The 19,409-nt window shown below is 42.8% G+C and overlaps 1 protein-coding gene across 1 annotated transcript; it reads right to left on the bottom strand.

The window, feature by feature from the left end:
- Nucleotides 1-1,197: 1,197 nt before the first annotated feature.
- PCARE (photoreceptor cilium actin regulator) lies at nt 1,198-11,861 on the bottom strand. The gene is made up of 2 exons (XM_026845370.1): nt 7,819-11,861; nt 1,198-3,626 (listed from the first exon to the last, which is right to left on the bottom strand). The coding sequence occupies exons 1-2, from the start codon at nt 11,574-11,576 to the stop codon at nt 3,497-3,499; spliced, it is 3,888 nt and encodes a 1,295-aa protein (XP_026701171.1). The 5' UTR covers nt 11,577-11,861; the 3' UTR covers nt 1,198-3,496.
- Between the last annotated feature and the right edge of the window lie 7,548 nt (nt 11,862-19,409).

The raw sequence follows: 19,409 nt of genomic DNA, 5'->3' as shown, positions 1-19,409 counted from the left end.
CTGGTGAGATATGACAGTAAGACAGTTTATCTCTGTGCTGTGATTTCTTTCCTTCCTATAGCAAAGGGGATAACATCCAAGGCATGTCATAATCATTTATGAAGTTTTATCATTAAGAGGAATATTCTGAGAAGGGGTGTGTCAGTGCAAACACTGTAATACCCTGTTTTTGTTGATAACCTGCATAGCATTCTCAACCATATTTCTAATATTTGAGGTAGTTCTTGAAGTCAGATAAAGCAACTGGAGTGTGTGCGCAGTGTTTTGGTGTTGTAGTCATCTTCAGATGCCGAGGGTATGAAATGACAAGTCCCTTAAAGGTTTGAGATTTGGGCAGTGTCACTGGAAGCACGGTCAGCTGCCAGCTTGTTAAAGGTCTGCAGCTAAAGTGCTTCGGGAAGCTCTTAGTTGCTGCTTTTGCAGCTGTGAAGCCCTGGCTGGAAAATGGATACTGCTTCACCCTGTGCTCAGCCCCTCTGCAATGAGACTCTGCTGCAGTGGGTGCACTCTAATTTTAACCCTCAGGTCAAACCCACTACCCTGTGATCGAGGTAGCTGTGGTTGTACCTAGAAGACCAACTGAACTGAGCACAAAATTGCCCAAAATTGCCAGGTAGGTCAAGCTTAAATCAGGGCAGGGGAAGGGGTGGAAGTACAGCTGACCTACACTCTGGTCTGTGAGTATCCATGCTGCATCTTGTAGCCTAAAAAAAAGACAGATTTGCTTAATGGAAATGCAACCTAAATTAACTGATGTATCAATAAAACACAAAACAAGACAAGCTTGTGCTGGGGTGGGGCAGAAGGAAGCGAATGGACTTTTTATAGTGTAGGGCACTAGTTAGTGCACTGAGGAAGTAATCAATAGTATAACATGGGCTAAGATTTAAGCTGGTTGCATGCAGAATGTGAGAGAGATCAAACTCATACCTTGCATATAAAAACTCTGATTTATTTACATCAGTAAAAATTAAATCTTAAAGTTCAGTATGGTCTTATAAAACAATTGTATTCCATAAATGTTGTATTCCTGAAAAATTATCCAAAAAACCTGTAATGTAAAAAAACCCCCAACTATTTCTAAAAAAAAAAAAAGTGGTGAGCCAAACTATCATTTTCTGCATACTATAGTTACTCTTAATCTCATGCTTGCAATACAAATTGAACGTAAGGACTTTATTTGCCAGAGTCCTGTACATTAACTGTACAGAAGAGAATCTGTTAGCTATACAGCGTCATGAGTTCATATTACAAACGTGCAGATCACTTCTGGAGAAGCTGTTTCTTGGATATGATGGTTAGTTTGCTGCAGCACCCTCCAGCAGCGGCAGTGTTTAGGTGGGGTTGTGTTTGCAATGAGCTTCCTGATGACCACAGCCTTAGACAAAGCTGGGAAAGATGCTGCAATAGGATGCCAGCTCATGTACCACATCTTCAGGGGAGCCTGGTTTTTGAGGAAAGATGCTTTGGCTGAATCCATGTCCAGCTAGCATGTGTATGAGGAAGTTTCCAGCTTGATTGCTGAGGTGATGTGTTGCTCCATGTGCTGCTGTAGCTCTTGCACCACAGAATTTGTTGCTTGGGGGATATAAATAAATACTTTCACTTATCACCCATCATGGATGCTGGGAAATTTCAGCATGAAACCATAAAGAGATAAAATGATTGTAGTAGCTGAGCAGAAGCTGTCCTCCCACTCTGTTACATTCTCATCTTCAAAACTACATTTAGGCATGCAAAATGCTGGTTTTCTGCTGTCATGTTTCTGGTTTGTTTCTATTCTAGATGGCTACTGCCAACAGAACAGACAAACCCAAAATGCATGCAAAAATGTATTTTTATGCATTTGGGAGAGAACGACACTTCTGACAAGGGGGAAGACTGACCTGCTGAGTTTATCCTGCTGATGATCTTTGCAGTATGTCCCTGGTGATTTTTCCAATTGATTAATAGGGACTGGTGCATCTGCCTGTGTTATTACAAAGTGGATCTGTTGACATCTCCTGGCTGTTCGCTATGGGCATGGCTGCTTTGTCACCTCTATCTAGCTCACAAACCCCTGGCAATCCATCTGTTCACTGCAAGTTCCTTTTTATATTCAAACACCTACCTTAAACATTGCAATTAAGGTTTCCTTGTGTCTGTGGCATAAAATGGCACTGAACTTATTGAAGGATGGTTGTGATTAAGGCACTAGACTAAAACGCGGGGAGTTCAGTATCCAAAGGGGTCATTTGTGCAGCATAAGACAAGCCTCAGTTCCCTGAGGCTCCCTGGGAAGGAGGGCAGGAAGGGTTAAAAGTCCTGTGTGAAGATGACGTGCCCAGATACCACCATCATAAAACTGTAGAAAAATTTTAAACTATTCCTATCAAAATAGGACTGCAAATGGCTTTTTTTCTGGATCTTGTCCTGTACTAAAGTTGCATATGAAAACATGTCAAATTAGATTAATTAACATTGCATTAATTAAAAGTTGCATCTTAATTGTGATGATAAATTAGTTAGGTGAGCAAGATCCAGTAAATTCTGAACCTGTATTCCAATGGGTGCTGTAAAAGCCTAGGATTAATCGACTGTAAATAACTTGTGTTTTTATTAACAAGAATCTGTCTAGACTCTTCAATGAAATTACAGTAAATCTCCTCAAACTGCATAAATCAGAAAGACTATTAACCTGTTCCAGGGAGAACAGGATTCTCCATGGTAGCGTTCTCTTCTTTTACGAAAAAAAGATACTTGTCCTTAGGTGCCTCAGGATTTATAATGTTGTTTGACTGGGCTATTAAAAACTACTCTAATCAGGATTAAGCCTTGTTCTGTGGAAACTAGAGGTGATGAGATTATGTGATAATCAAAGGTGATTTAGAAGATCAAAGACTTTTTGAGGGAATAAGATCCCTAATTTTATTCTTTTAAAAGGGTTTTTTTTTGACTTGTATTTGACCTTATTCTTTCTCTGAATGCTGATAGATACCTAGTGTAAAGATGTGACTTTGCTGAAGCTATTGATGTTTTTTCAATAAAAAAATGATTCAGGATTTTACCTTCCCTCTGGAAATGTCACAACAGCCCTATTTGACAAAACTGAAACTGTGATACCTTCTGAATAAATAACGTGTTGAATAATGATAATTTCTGATAGTTTTTGAACTCCTTTATCTAAACAGTGAAACAAAGGACTTGGCTACAGGTCCTGTCTTTATCAAACCAATTTGCCTCAAACTAGCCCAGCTGCAAAGTGTTTCTTTTGCTCAGTGTAGATCTTTGAGTTAAGCTGTGAAATGCAATCCACAGGAGAAGGAGCTGGCTACCACTCTGCTGATATTTCATTGGATTGTTGGGGCCAGTTTGCGTTTTTAGATGCAAAGCCATCATATTGTTTTCTTGCGAGGAAAAAAAATGGAGCCATGTTTTGGGGGCTTGGGTAAGGCTGCTTCCTCCCTCAGGGCCTCTGGCCTTGCTCGTGCTTTTGTCTTCGCAGATGCTTCTGCTGTCAGTCCCTCTGCAGACCCTGGCCCACAATGGAGAGCTCGGGCTGGGACGTGGATCTGTTGGACTCCTTGATTTCAGGACCACAGAGGCTGTTCCAAGAGTCGCCTGCTTTTCTAGGGCTCTCCTCCAAGCTGCAGAAGGAAAGATGCTTAAGTTAAGAGGCTAATGAATTGTGACTTTTTAAAACAGCACTGCTAAGACCATGTTAACCCACAAAGCACAAATGCTGCATGGTACTATGTCATTCCCTGTCTCCTCCTGTATAGATACATGCTCTTTATCTGCACCATCCAGATTCTGTTCTTGTGATGCATTGTATTTTCTCCTTCCAAAACTCTCTTGGGAAGCAAACATTTTGTATGTTCAACGGGGGATCAGTGTGAATCTGGGTTTGCTTGCAGATTGAGACAGATTTGAGTGAAAAGCCTTGTTCCAGACTCCACTGGAGGAAAAGTCTTACCTCTGTTATGCATCTGCCCAGCTTGGTTACAGTGATTTCTGAGTACACCAACATGACACTGGGATGGATATTCTAGTGGTATAAATCTGCCACTCTGGAGACAGGAGAACTGAGACACAGAAAGTGTAAATGATGTTCCTGAGGTCACAGTGGCAATCTCTAGGGGCATAGGGACTTTATGAATCAAGATTGATTATAGCAGTGGAGCTAGTCATGAATATCTCACATCATGGGCCTTCATGCTGAAATGTGCCCTGTGTTGCTGTAACTAATTAAAGCAGTTTAAGTGTAACATAGGGGAAATATTCTAGAGTTATCTGGGAGTCATTACTTTATTTTAAGTACATAAACTGCTAAAATGAAGTAGCTTTCCACTACAGACAAGCTGTTATGTTCCTATTCTGACTGCTAGGACTTTAATGATTTGAACTGCTGAAAGAAGAGGTTTGTGATACATGATCAGTCATGAAACTAATCCAGATTCAAATATCCCCTAATTGCAGGGCTGCTTGCTTTGGGCCCAGTTTAGTCAACCCAATCCATTCTCAAGCCCTCCTTGAACAATATGTTAAAGACAATAGCATTTAATCTTCTATCTCTGCTCTACCTCTTGGGAGATTAGCAGTCTCAATGAAATATTATTTCGTTTAACTGCATACACAGAAATCCTATTACAGATTAACAGGATTTCTACGAGCAGAGAAATTGTACATGTTAGGCCTTGATGAGATGCCAATAACTGCTGATGGCTGTCAAATGACCAAGCTTAGAAACCAGCAAAGTTAGTTCAGTCTATCCATCTGCAGGCTGTCCAAATGGGAACCAGTTGTACTGACTTGAGCACTGAAACCTGAACCTGAAACTCTCGTCCAGGTATCCTAAGACTAAACACAAAAGCTCTAGCTTCAGTCCTAGTTGGGACTAATGATGTTTTAAGTGTGATATTCCTCGAAGCATGGGATGAGCAGGCGATATGCTTGGGAAAGGAGTGCTTTTTGCCTTCTAGAGGGGCCATGAGTGTGCAAGAGACGCACAGATCTGCACACAGCACTGACAATTAATGCCTGGCAATGCTAGCTAGCAAAATGAGATGGAAGTTGCCTCTTTTTTTGGTGTGTCTGCTAAAATGGGGTGGGTGGGAGAGGGGACTCAGCTGCCTGATGAGGAACATGTTGCTTGAACAAGCTCCTGCCAGATTATCTTTAGCAGTCTACTTCTCAGCAAATGGATGTTCTAATCAGGCATGGAAAAAGTGGAGGGATATATCCCAGAGTTTGGGATCATGAGAGAAACAGGCTAACTCAATGATTTTTCAAAATGTTTTACCTATAAAAGAGTGATGTTCATGAAGGTTTGACTGTCTCCCCTCCCTTCTGCAACTAGTGCTTGAAGCTCCTAATAACACACAAAACCTCCACGCAGACAAATAAAAACAAAGGCATTGTTCTATTTGGAGAGGAGAGGTAGAGCAAGGGAAGGGGTGAAGGAAAGGAGACTGACAGCCGGGTGGGAATAGCTTGTGATTTTCTGAGAAGATGCAAACATGGCCAGAATGAGGAGGTTTAGGTATACAGCATCTGGTTAAGGGAGACCTTTTGAAATTTCCCTCTGTCATCTGAATGAATTTCAAAGTAGAGGAAGCCCTGGATGCTTAATGAACTTGAAGGAGTAAAATGGATCAGAATGTGGTGGTTTGTCTGCTATGGCATCTGCTATAAGAGCAGGGGTCAGTATCTGTGCATGAGGATGTGATGCCCACAGCTGTGGCAACCGTTCCAGTTCTCAGTGGGAGGAAACAACCAGCAGTGATGTGAGGGGCTCTCAGAGCTTTTGCCACATGCTGATCCCTAAAATGGTCCTTCTCTGCCCGTTGGCACATTTGCTGTGATATTTGTATTTTGTGTCAGAAAACACACAGTAGCTATATTGCACCTTAAATCAGTGCATGTGGCAATTAATGGGATAAATTTCCCTTTTGCTCATATTGATATAAATTTGGACTAACTCAGTAGGAATACCTGTGATGTCCATTTGTATAAATGGTAAGCTGAATTAGGCTCAGGATATATTTTGTTCTTCCAAAATGCTGTATATCATAACACTCGGATATAATTTTTTTCATGAAAGAGATGATTTTCTTTACAGTATCTTTTTATATTACTTTCTAAGCTCTGACAGACTAGAATAGAAAGATAATACACCCCATTGAAGCATAAATTAGCTAACAATTTATAATAGGCAGTTTTAAAAACTGATCCATAAAACTGCCAGGGCTTTTTTCTTGCAAGGTTTGACATAAAGCGTCTTTGGAAAACATTTATTTCTGCTAGCGAGCACTGGAGCAGAAAAAGCTGACTTCACACGGTACATAACAACAGAAAACCTAGCAACAACATACAGAACTTTTAGGAAATCTTCAAACATCAGAAGATAATGTAATATTAGAACTGGGAATGAAAAACAGTGCATTTCCCAGTGGCTTTTGCACATTTTGGTCAGCATGTTCCTCTACTGTCAGTTTGGGAAACTTAGCCTTATTCTGTCTTCGGGGAGGGAATGCCTGGGCACCTGAGTTCAGTATCCATGACTGTCCCTGTACTTGCAACTCACTGAGTGCTTGTGCACTTACAAGCGCAATTTTACCTCCTATTAGGGTTGGTTTTACAATCCCTACTCATGGAGATGATTCATATGATTTCAGCTGTTCTGTGACAAGAGTAAAAATACTCCTCTCGTGAGGAAAGGTTACCTGAGAAGGGCCTTAATCTTCTTGTGTAGCTTAAAGCAGTGGTTCTCCACCTGTGGTCCGCAGACCCCTGGGGGGGCTGTGATGTTGTCACAGTGGGGTCTGTGAAGGCTTTTTAAAGCAAGTGTGGGGAACGTCCAGCCCGGAAACATTTGATCTGGCCCACGGCAAGCCTGCACCTCCTCTTCCCACAGCCCCCTCTCCTCAATGCTCCTCTCATACTCAAGATCACAATCCCCCCACTCCCCAGCCTGCCCTGACACACAGTGCTAATATGGTTGGTGGGACCCACTTTGACTAGGCAGTTTTTCTCCTAAAGACATTTTCTTAACCCAACAGCGCTCTTTAGGGCCACAACAGGGCTGAAGTCTGTTCCTTCGTTGTCTGTACAATGAATCTCCAGTACCTGTGGGGGGGCGTTTCCACTTCAAAAACTGGGCTTGGGCTTTGGACCCATCAGACTTGCAATCAGTACCTAGATCTAAAAGCTCTCATGAGAAGCTCAAAATTTCAAGCTATAAGGATCCATATAGATCCTTGACTACAGGATATCTGTCCCCCATACTTGCCAGCTGATTTGAAACGTTCTAATACAGATTTCAGCTGAACAGTTCATTGTCTTAGAGGCTGATGTTAGGAACAATACCCTGTCTCTTTGTCCAAGCCCACCTTCTCATGGTTATTGAAAGATGTTTATAACCTGAGAGTTAGTTCAGAGCTTTTAAAAACTGAATGTGGGTGTCCTTAGCCCCCACACAAATAAGTGGAGTTCTGTGCCATGAAACCAACACAGAATTTTCCCTGGGGTGACTGTCACAGCAAATGTGTATGTGTAAGGCTAAAGCAAGCCGTGGCAAGTTAACTCTTCCCTTTATTCAGACTAGTAGTCTATTGAAATCTGGGCCAGACAATAGAATAGAATATTTCAGTTGGAAGGGACCTACAATGATCATCTAGTCCAACTACAATGTTATCTTTGCCCAGCCATCTGTTCTGCACATGAACCGGGAACCTTTCTGGGAAAGCCCTTAACAACATTAATTTCCCATCAGGAGTTTAGAAAGCCAATGCAGTGCTATAGTTCTGCTTTCCTGGTCTAAAGTGGAAAGTTTCTTACCTTGCTTGGTTAAGCATGGGTTCGCTGCCAGATGTTACGGGAACTGGAAGACGAAACTGGGCCCCTGGTCGGCGGTCAGAGAAACTTCTCTTCACGAATGGCTGAGGACTGGTGGCACTCAGGGACAGCTTTCTGATCCGATCTCCAGGCTGCCGGAAAAGCAGACTACTCTTTTGGGAAAGCGATGAAGCTTCAGGCTGGCTGGTCATCTCCACAGTGGGTTTGGTGGGTACCAGAGGAGGTTTGGCTTCAAATAAGGAAGAGGTGGCTGGGCAAAATATTGAACGGGCGTTGCTGCCCCTCTTGGAGGATGACAGCTGGTGCTCGTCCCCAGCATCCGGCCCAGCTCTCAGCCCCTTGTAAGAGCGGGATGGGGAGGTTGGTGGGGAGGGGGTGATGGGGAATGGAGGGGGGCTTGCGTCTCGGCGGTAGGCTGGGGAGCCCAGCAGCTGGTGTGGCGTTGGCGAGCTTTGCTTGCGCCCCGCGGGAGGGCTGAGTGGTTTTCGCTGGGGTGGTGGAGAGGGCAGCTTCTTCTGCAAGGGTGGGCTGGGAACGCGGGGGCTAGAGGGAGGACTGGGTTTCCTCTGCATGGTGGGTGAGCTTGTCTGTGGGTTGCTAAAAGCCTTCAGAGAGCGTCTGTGGTGTGCTGGGGGGCTGAAAAGCCGTTTCTCAGTTGGTGGAGAAGAAGGAGGAGTTCTCGTTGGGGAGACCCTCCTGGCAAAGGATGATCCTTTTTCATTTCTCCTGAGCGAATCAGGAGAACCGTGCTTCTGGTATTGCACTGAAGTCGCTTGTGAATTGGGCTCTTTGCTCTCTGAGCTGTTGCTGTGTGGTTTTGAAACTCCACTGGGATTTTGAAGAGGAATAATTTTATGGGTTTGCTTGTACAAATCCGCAGCCTCTTTTCTCTGGGTTGCCAATATCTCCTCCTGGCTAGGGATGTGCACGCTGGTAGGGTTCAGCTCCAGAGAGTACCTCTGCAGTTTCTCGTCCCCTGCTCCGGTATTCCTTATACCTTTATTAGTGATCACGCTGGGGCCACTGATATTTTTACTTGGCAGTAGGTCAATGGACTGAAGGGAGGCTTTCATTTTTGGGGAAACTTGTGATTTCTTAGTAGCATAAAATTCTGTTTTGGTGGGCTTTTTGGCATCTTCTGAAGAGTTCCCTTCTATTCTTGCAGTTTCTTCAGGCTCACTTAAGTCAAAAGAAGTGTCCATCAACATTTCAGGTGGTGGTGGTGGCAGGTTATCAGTGTCTTCATCAGTCTCTTTCTTTGTGTCCTTCTTGCTTAGTTCTGCAGCTGGTCCAGGAGGAAAGGCATTTGGAAAGTTAGAAGAAACTCCATTGGTGTTTGAAGGGTTTGTGCCTTCTACTGGTGAAATACGATGCTTAAGATTTAAAGGTGCCAGGCCTCTCTGAAAGGGAACGGTGGGTGGGATGACTGGAAGTCCAAATTTTCTGATGCACTTTATTGGTCCTAAGGATCTTAAAGGTGCAGCTTTTACAAGATCGTCAGTAGGACTGAATGTTTCAATAAGCTTTTTGACAGACTGCCGGGGGGCACAGCTATTGCTACTGAGCATTTGTGCTCCAGGAGGCTCCTTTTCTTTGCCTTCTGATGTCTCCTGGGGGGGCATAGTAGCTCTTAAAGGTTTCCAGCCTCTTTTTTCATCCAGCTGATGGGCAGGATTTTGATCAACCATAAACAAAGGGACTTTATCCTGGTTAGGCAGGATGCTGAAATTTTTTGAGAGGCACGCCTTCAGTTTGCTAGAGGACCTAGATGTAATTTGCTCATCCTGCAAGTAAGGTGCTGTTCTTGATTTCTGAGTCTCTGGTTTGTTATCTGTGTCCTTCTTTCCATAAAACATTTCCAGCCTTTTGCTTAGCTCTTTCTGAGTTCTGTGAAGCTCTAGGAGGGTTGGGTCCTCTGCCTGGCTTCTGAGGGACTCCTCTGATCTGGACCGTCGTTGTTTCCCGAAGGTTTTCTGGCTGCCCATCGCTGTACTGGGCCTTGTTGTTAGGACTGCTCTTCCGCTCTCATCCTCTATCCATTCTTTACGTCCAGATTTAGCTGGGACAAACTTGATTTTTTCACTGATGGCATCTTTCATCTTCAGAATAATTTCCTCTGTCTCTGCATTCTCAGTCCTCTTGATGGACTGCCTTTGTGTGTTATCAGTGACTGCAGGTGAAGACAGGGGCCTCCTTGGCAGAGTATCCTTCCCCATTTCTGACAAACTTGTGTTGTCATCATCCTCCCCCAGGGTACTACTCCCTTCGTCATCATCATCAGAAGGAAAATCTGTTGATTCACAGATTTTGAAATGTTCACCTTCCTGAGTGGAGTCAGACTGGAATGAATGGCTTTTGCTCAAGCTTGCATGTTGGGGCATGGTAGAAATACCTCCTGGTGCTCCACCCTGACAAGAAGTTGCTTCCTTACTCTGCATGGATGAATAAGATATATCATTAAAATTCCTTTCAAGTGCACAGTCGTGGAATGCAGCTGTCCCTGGTGACACTGCCCCATCATGCACATGCCCCACTGTTCTGGTGTGCTTTTGAGAGATATGTCCATATGCACAGGAATCACATGCTTGTCCTCCATGCTGGCTGAGAGCACTGAACTCTTTGAGGGATTCATTGTCCACACCAATGCCACTGTCCTCAGAATAGAGAGTCCTGTCATCACCGCGGGACTGAGAGGATCCCACCGTCAAGGCTTCCAGCAGCCTTACTGTCCGTAGCAGGCGCTCATCAAAGCTTTGCTTTGCTTTCAGTTTTCTTTCCAAGTTGCTTGCAGCAGACTGCAGGTAGCTGCATGTTTCCTTCAGGGCGTCGGATGTGAGGAAGGCCAGCGTCCCACTCAGTGACTGCATTTTGTTGACTGTGTACTGCAGTAGTTGTTGCAGAAGATCAGGGTGCTCCTTCAAATTGCCTTTTTCTGCTGGCCATGCCAGATTCCCACCCACATCTTTGAGAAGATTTTCCCCATCATTGGCAACTTCTTCCAAGAGCTGGTTGATTTCATCAAAGCGAAGCATCAGAAAGCTTACCATCTGCTGTAGGAAGAGCTGGGTTTGGGTAGCCTGGTTGGCCATGTGAAGTATAGTTTCATACTTGGAGAGGTTGGGATTTAAGTAGGCGTACGCACTCTGATGAGCCTTAACAAGCAGTTCTGGGAAATCTACCTTTTCCTCCGTCTCACACAGGGCCAAAATAGACTTTTCTTTAATTTTGCTAGGTCGACCTTGCTTTGCCAGCTTATTACTTTTTTGCTTCTTTCCTTTCTTTGGGATTTGCTTTGCATTGCTTTCATTCTTGTCATCCCAAATGAAAGCTGATGCTTCTGATTCACAGGAGCTTTGCTTTCTGATCTGTATGGCCTCAGTGATGTGTTTCTGAGACTCAATCAGTTTGGACATAGCAACTTCAGCATCTGTGGCTGTCCCCTCAATTTTCTTGTCTTCCCTGGAAATCTGGGGATCTGAGTGAGCCTTGGAAGACAACTGCAAATGATAATTTTTATCCTGCTCTGATAGTTTATCCTCCTTTTCTCTCGTGTAGTCTTTTGTCTGGATCCCATATTGGTGGAATTCATCCAGATTGTAGCAAGATGTACCTTTAACTAGCAGAGGGATTCCTTTATCTCCTGGATCAATACGCAAAACACTTTTGGGTTTATTCAAAGCCTTAAGACTACTTCTTGCAATAGTATTAGCAATCTCACTGCGAGAAGGTGTGCAGCCCATCTTTTCTCTGTCTTTTTGATTAAAAATCCAGATGAACTAGGGAAAACACAACAAAGAATCAAACTCACTCTTTCATCCCGAACTGCAGACTGGTTTGTTTCTCATGAGTTTTCCATCACAATCCCAGCTTTGTTGTCAGTTTTCATTGTTGTTTATCTCAGTCTCATGTTCTTACTGCCTAGGATCTGCTCTTGAAGTTCCATTGTCCATTCTGACTCAGGTTTTCTTCTTTGATTCAAAAAATTAGTGTGAAAGCTCTGCTGGATTTAGAGCTAATGGATTAAGAGGACTTGCGTGCCTCGCTTCTGTCTTGACAGATGTCCATTACAAGTAAGATTTTAAGCTCATTAGGGTAAGCAGGCACCAGCCAGTCAGCACCCATGTTGTATTTATAAAGACAGATTTTTTGCTGCATTATACTGGGAGGCAAAAAGACTTGGTACCTGTCCCTCCTTTTTTCCCTTGTTGCAAAACATAGCATACAATGGAATGCAGAGATCCAAGGGAAGAGATTGTAAATTGAAGCCTTTCTAAAGTGAAGCTATTTGAACAGTCGTGTAAATGCCACTAGATACTCCTTCACCAAAAGAAAGGTGACCTTGACTGAGTACATACCCACTGGAAATACAAGACACAAAATCAAATGGGTTAAAAGATGTCTGCTAGACTTCTGCTTTAAGGGTCTTCAAAATTCTCTCCTACTTGCAAGTAACAAGCTGTTTACTTTTTCATTCTAAGACTTCCAAACGAGATTTGAATATTTTTTTTCTTCCTCTCAGGTGATCATTCTTGGAAAGTATTTTTTTCTCTTCTACATAGCTTCCTAACCTGAAAATCCAAATTGCACAATAACGGTATCTGTAGAATTAGTTTTGCATATGTTAACATGGTGTCTGCATCTAGTGGATCTATACTGTAGAATTTCAGATTAAAAGAAAAAAATATTTTTTTTCCTTCCTCTGGATGTCCTTGGATAAAATTTGAACTCACAAAAGTGACTTGCTTACAGTTCTTACTATTAATGCTTACCTTTATTTTCATTGGCCAGGGCTTAGTCCTGTTAACTGCAAGACTATATGGGTTAAAACTCTAAGAAAAAAGCTAACAAATTAAAAATAGAGAGCCATTTCTGAAAGAAACCCAACCCAACAAACTGTTGTTTGTATCATTTCTGAGGTCAGGACAGAATAAGACAACTCTGAAAGAGAAATTAAAGAAGCTAAAGTACGAATTGGATGAAGATGTTTAGCTTTTCCAAGTGATTATTTATGAAGGGTGATATGTGGATGAGGGTGATAACAGTAATCACGTCCAGTTTCCCTCTTCATTACTCAGACTGGCCTAAATGGATTCATCTTCTAATTTCCAGAGGCAGCTCTTCTACTGAAGATGGCCATTTCTCAGTGTCACAAAGGTTACAGACAATAGTGGCCAACTCTGACGCTGGCTAGAAGCCTACTGCTTCTCTCTAGCAATGTGATCTCTAACTGTGTGGTCACGGGTATCTCGTTTGATTTGTAAATCTTTACGTGGTGCCAAGCCTATAAAACATTCTCAGACTTTAAAGAGCTGCTCACATGTTTCATTCCTTGATGCTGCACTGCAATAGCTGAACATCTGCATGGAAAGTCATTATTCTCTGTTGCATTATTGTTCAGAAATCTTTTTCTCTTCAAAAGGGTCAGCAAAATTATCTTGTTTTACAGGGGACAAGCCATTGTCCTGGGTGATTCCCAGGAAAAATCGTAAAACTCTATGTGCTTTCTTTCAAGTAATTTTTCCGGAACACATAAATTGTACTTAATATACATGATGGCATAATCATTTCCCACAATGCTTTTCTGGAAAGCATCAGGTAATTACTTCCTGGCTCTGCTTCTTTCAAGTCATGTAACTCATGCTCTGGCTGCTTATGTATCTTGCCACGACGTGGTTTCTATACAATGGCCCCAGCTCTTTTTGCATTCCCTTTTAGGCACGTGTCTAATGGGTTCAAAGTGGAGAAACAGAGCAGATTTAGGCAGCTGTTTTATCCTAGTGATCCTAAGAGTCAGGATGCTATAGCCCTCTGCAGTAAGTCAAGGAAAACACAGTAGATCAAGCAACTAGCCTTAGTGCACCTCTGCTGTTTACAGTGGGAGTTGAGAGACATCTTTCTGTAGCTGCTTATTTTTTGTGCTATAAAATTTCTTGTGACTCCTTCAAAAAGCAGTTCCAACAATTCCACTGTTTGCACTGGAAATTTTGACAATTAACTTCATGTGAGTTTTTTGTTGTATTTGGGAAGATCTTTTTCTTCAGTCTTTCCTTTGGTTTTACAGTCAGGTCACTTTTTTTTTTTTTTTTTTTTTTGCATTAACCTCTTACAGGAAATACATGTATTGTTAAAAAAAATGAAAAATCCTGGTTTATGATTATTTACTCTGTAGTCATTTATTATTTTAAATCAATATTCAGTTTCTTATTTATTTATTAGTGAATAGAGATCTAGAGTAATAGAAAATGTGTTTTAACAAGGCATCGGTTTTATCCTAACTTTAATTGCACTTTGCACGTATATGTGACTATTTAATGTTGCACCAAATTTTTTGGCTTGAGAGAGAAGAAATGTTGATGTGCCTGTTTCTAACCATGTATGAAACTGCATTTTCCTCATCAATATTCTTGTTACTAAGTAGTTATATATTGCTTTGCATGTCTGAACCACATTAGAAAAACCGAAATGCTTTACCTCATGGAAAATGCGAAGGAAAATGCTTTGTCTCATGGTCACGCAACAAAAGAGAAGACAAAATGGATACGTTAGGTAAAAAAGAGTGATGGAAGAGAATATCAATGAGGAGAATGACAAGGAAATGTTTATGAGTATGAATTTGTAATGTGTAATTTATGATTGCTATATGTTGATGTCATCCCTAGTGCAGTTACTATAGTAATGTATTTTGGTTTAAGGTGCTACTGTTTGCAGAACACAAGTTGAAAAGGAAACAGTTGGTCATGTCCAAGTAGATGCCCAAGTGTTGTTACCTGTGTACTTGCTGACTTGAGCAATTTTACAAGTACCCCAGATGAACACAAAACTGTGTTTGAGGAACAGACCTTTGGAAAGCACCAAAAATAAGATAATTAAAGATTAAAGGAGGCTTTTCCTTGCATGTGGACTGAGTGTAAATTGCCTTTGCTTTTCCTTTCATAGGCTTTCTTCCTATCAAAATTAGGAGTATTGTTGAGGGAGCTGCTGGGTCATGTAGCACTCCTCAAGGGAAGAACTTAAATGTTCAAACCCTGTCAGATATAGTTGGTGCAACAGGTGATTAAAACCAAGGACTAATAGTGCCACTTCCACCACAAGTGCCCTAGAAAAGGCAAGAATAAGGCCTGAACCTGGACAGAGATATATGGCACTCAGACCCCAGAAGTGTTACCAATGCTCTAACTATGGGATGGATTTTAGGGCCTTTTATGGAGTCAGTTGATTAAAAAATGTTAAGATATTTCAGTGTAAAACTAGTAACAGAAGCTTAAAAATTATGTAAACAAGGAAAAATGATAATGAGGGACTGCTTTTGAGAGGTTGTGGGCTTTAAAAGGGGAATGTGCATAAATGCTCATAGCGGGTCTTAAAAATTTAAGATTTGTATTTGTGGATGGCTTCTGGGGAAACTGAATTTCTGCTCACTGAGGAGTTACGCAGAGCCTGAGTTTAAGGAAGTATTTTACTCTGAAAGAATCTTGCTTTTTCTTCTTTTGTACCAGCTAATTGAATCGCACCAGGGAGTTGTTCATATTGTTGGCCTAGATATCACTAAATAAATAAGAAATTGCTGCTTTTTGTTTCAGCTTCTCCTGCAAAGCTGGCACTGTTCTTGGAGACGAAGTAGATTCTCTCCTTTCTGTAATCGCTAACAGAAATACTTACTGAGCTTCATCTTGTTTCCCCTGTGGAAACCTGTTGACAATGGTAAGGAATAGGAATATCATGGTTTGAAGGAAATCTAGTTGCAAAGAATTAAATGAAACCAGTGAGTCTATACAGAGCCTTTATTAGGGGTGATGGTGGAAGCAAAAGGTAAAATTAATCTTGATTCTGGGTCAAGGATACACTTTTCAGAACTGGCTATCTGAAGCTCAACCCGTGCCTTCTCTTTTTTTCTTTCTGAGTAAATTGCTTCAGACTGATTGCATGAGAATAAATATGAACTCAATGCTTTCCAAATCCTGTTTGGCAAAAACAGAGCTGTTTTTTTACAAACAGCAGCAGGACAAGAAAAAAACAGTTATTGAAAACAGGTAGGAAACGGGTTTTTTCCACTTCAGAAAAAATACTTTATAAAGGAATTAACAGACGAAGAAATATAAGTAGAAAATTAAAGAAAGTCAGTTTGGGGGTTTTGCCTGCACAAGGCTGTTGGTATGCTCAGATGACCCAAAGGAGTCAAGAAAATCTGTATGACCACTTGATGTCAGCAGTACTTTTGTGAGATATATTTACATTTGTCTATTATTTTTGGAATATGTATTCTGGTCACTTAGTCATAGTTTCTCTTTGCTAAGAAAACCATGGATATTCCAAAGCTTGCTATCTGTTATAACTAATACATTCACTGCTTGTTTCAATGGTGAAGAATCTATAGAAGCGAGTGCAGCTATTTAGCCTCATGCCTTTTCCAGTGCTCAGTGGGTTCCCTCACCTAAAGCATCTGAGGGTTTCCCTGAAAAATGAGCTAGATGCAGAATTCCTCCTGGCTTCCTCTGGCAGAGCGTCCAAAAGCACAGTGTGTGCACTGATAGCTGTGTGAAACCACATCAAGCCCACATGTGTCTGGGAGCATGGCAGCTGCTGCCTGGCAGCGTGGTGTGCTGGGGCAGCCGTCCTGGTGTGAGTCCTGACAAGCGTGTGTGTGGAGCAGATATTTATCTGAAGAGAGGATGATGTCCTTTTGCTGCCTAGGCACTAATGAGAGAGGAGCTGAGTGGCTCCTGATGAAGTGCTAGGCTCAAGGCTGTGGATCCAGAAGCGGTGGATGTGATCTGAGGAGCTGGGAGTTGGCACACCTAGCAGAAACTGGAAACGGCAATTTATACGGCGAGGCGTGGGCTGAGGCTTGGAGGGAAGAGTGGCGTGTCCCTCAGGAAAGAACGGGCAGGGCTGGAAAGACTGATAATCACCGGTATCCTTTTTTTCAGAAGAGAAACCTGACTGTGAGTGGATACACAGCTTGTTTCACACTCAGCTCTGAGGGTAGCTACTGGAGTACCACTGTCTTTTGAACATGCTTGCTGTTCCAAAGCCACACTGAAAGTGGTACAAAGGGTGCTCACTTTCAGAACCTCTCTGCTGCCCCAATCCTTGCTCTAGAGTGGCTCTGCTTGAAGCGGCAATGTCTTCCAAAGCCATTTCAATGATCCCTTTCCTCTGACGTATAAATTTGTGAAGAAGGCGGAACTGGTTAGTAATGCCCTATTTCTGCCCAAAGGAGAAACGAGAAATGAAATAATATTTTAATTAAAACAGGCTTGTTGCTCACAAGCATTGTTTCCCCATCTTCCTCTTGAGGTGCTCAGAGCTGCTGCAGCCCATTGTTTTGAGCTGTTCAGGTGCTCAGCAACTTTGCTGCCCATGGCAGCACTAAATGACTCAGACAGGATAGGCTGAACAGACTTTTATTTAGACTCATATCCTGGCACGTAGGAGTGGCTGAAAAAGATATTATGAAAAGGTACAGAATGAGGTTTACAGATTTTTTATTTTTTATTTTTTTTTTTAATTTCCATTGCAGGGCCCAGGGGTGGAAGTCAGGACAGGCAGGGATTTTTTCAGGCAGCAGTGTCCAGTCTCCTTTGCGGTTGCAGCACTAAGTCATAGGATTCAGTCTGAGTTAAAATGTTTGGGATTTTGCCTTTACTGCTCCAATCAGAAGGATGTTCTAGAACCTGAGATGTTTTGTTAGGTGCTTGTTTTGATTCTCTAGCACAAAAATATGCACACATTTTTATCCTTGTATTTAACATTACCTTTGAATTCACACACTGTTTTCCATGGTTTATGGTAGATGACAAGTGTACCCCCTGTCTCAGTTTTCATTCTGCTGCATTAAACGAGCCATGCTCTGGTAACCTCCTAACATAGACTGTTCTTTTCCTTGGCTGTGCTGGCAGATCACCTCTGGACATGCTAGGCTAGCTGCCTCTCACTGAAAAAGAGTGGTCAGAACCACGTGCAATTTCCCAAGGAGATGGCAGAATTTGCTGGCCTGAACACTGTCCTGCCACAACCCTCCAGTTACGCATCCTAAGATAAGCGTTGGCTTTTCATGCCATTGTGTTGTATTAGTAGTGATGCTCATTGTGTAACTGTTGGCTCCAATGGCATTTTCTTTCTTGGTCACTTCCATATGGTGACCCCATACATCAATCTTATTAGTTAATTCCGTCTAACAGTAATTCTTTTATATTTTATTTTTCTCATCAGTTTGCTGGGTTTTCTGTCAAAATCATTAAAGGAAAATATGAAACAAAGATTAGTTTTAAGAGTAATACCCCAAGATGTCATTGGTAACTTCTCTCAGCCCAGTACTTTCCACTCAACACTATTTCCCCCTGTGCTTGCGCTTTACCTCCACCGAAGTTCTCCTAAATTCTAGCTTTCTGCAGACTTACTAATAATTTCCATTTCAGGCACTTCACTAAAGCCCATTATTCAGTATCAGCCATAAGACATTCCTTTGCCCAGAACGTCGAGGATCTCAAAAAAGGCAGACATCAGCTGCCAATCCTAAGCTCACATTTGATCTCGCTTACATCCATGTCTTTGGTTATCCTTCAGACACTTTTTCTAAAGTATCCTAGAGGAGAAAATAGAAGGCCTGCATTCTCCTGGATTACAATATTTCTTTGCCTTTTCTGAAGTGTGGAACATTTCTAAGAAATGGAGGAAATATCTTAGCTCTTCTTTAGCCATCTGGTATCATGTTTACTACCACAGCTGCAACTCCATGTTCCACTTTCAGTTTTCAAGTCTCTGGGATCCAAAAGCACGTGCAGCTCTTGACTCTTCCAGTACCTTACTTGAGATTTTCCACTTGTCATTCCCATTATTTCTCCTCCCTCCCCTCCCCCCAATTAATGGAAAAACAACAACAAAAACCTGATTATGAACATCAGTTCTATTTACTTAATATTGATTCACACAGAGCATAAAACTGTACCAGGACTTGTCTGATTTTTTTATTGAGGTCAAATTCCCCTCAAGTGGCCTGGGCTCAAGGCGTAGGAAAATGGGTTTACCGCAGCGGCATGGGTTTTTCTTAGAGATGATCAGTCTTCGGATTTAGATCCTTAGCAGGATTGCAGCACTGGATAAGCACCCCCTGGAAAGCCTCCTTGGAAGCTGCTACTGTTGTTCCTCCCACTGGTTACCAAAATAACTGGCAAGTCCAGGTTTCCGAGTTCTGTGCTCGCACCTGCCCGTGATTATTCTGTGTGACCCGAAGCCAGTCCCTTCAGGCAGCCGGCAGTGCGGAGCCATCGCCTGGCCTCAAGCACTCGCGAGCGCTCGGCGCTGCAGCCCTGGGTTACCAAGCCCTGTGCCGCCGCCTCTCCCTGCTCCCCATCTTTCCTCCCGGCCGTACCCCCGCGCCCCATTTCTCTCGGGGGCTGCGCGGAGACCCGGGATGCCTCCCCTGCCCCTCCCCAGAGCGGAGCTGCCTGCCCCGCCGGTCGTCGACCTTCTCCTTCCCCTCGGCTTTGTTTCTGAGCGCGGGTCAGGGCCGTCCCCGCTGCGGGGCAGGGGGTGAGGCCGGCAGACGCACTGTCCCAGGCCCGGGCCACGCC

Source organism: Athene cunicularia (genome assembly GCF_003259725.1).
Source record: "Athene cunicularia isolate RWA chromosome 3 unlocalized genomic scaffold, athCun1 chr3_part1, whole genome shotgun sequence".
Classification (NCBI taxonomy): Eukaryota; Metazoa; Chordata; class Aves; order Strigiformes; family Strigidae; genus Athene; species Athene cunicularia.
Note: the sequence above shows the minus strand (reverse complement) of the source record. Positions and strands in the feature narration are given on the sequence as shown.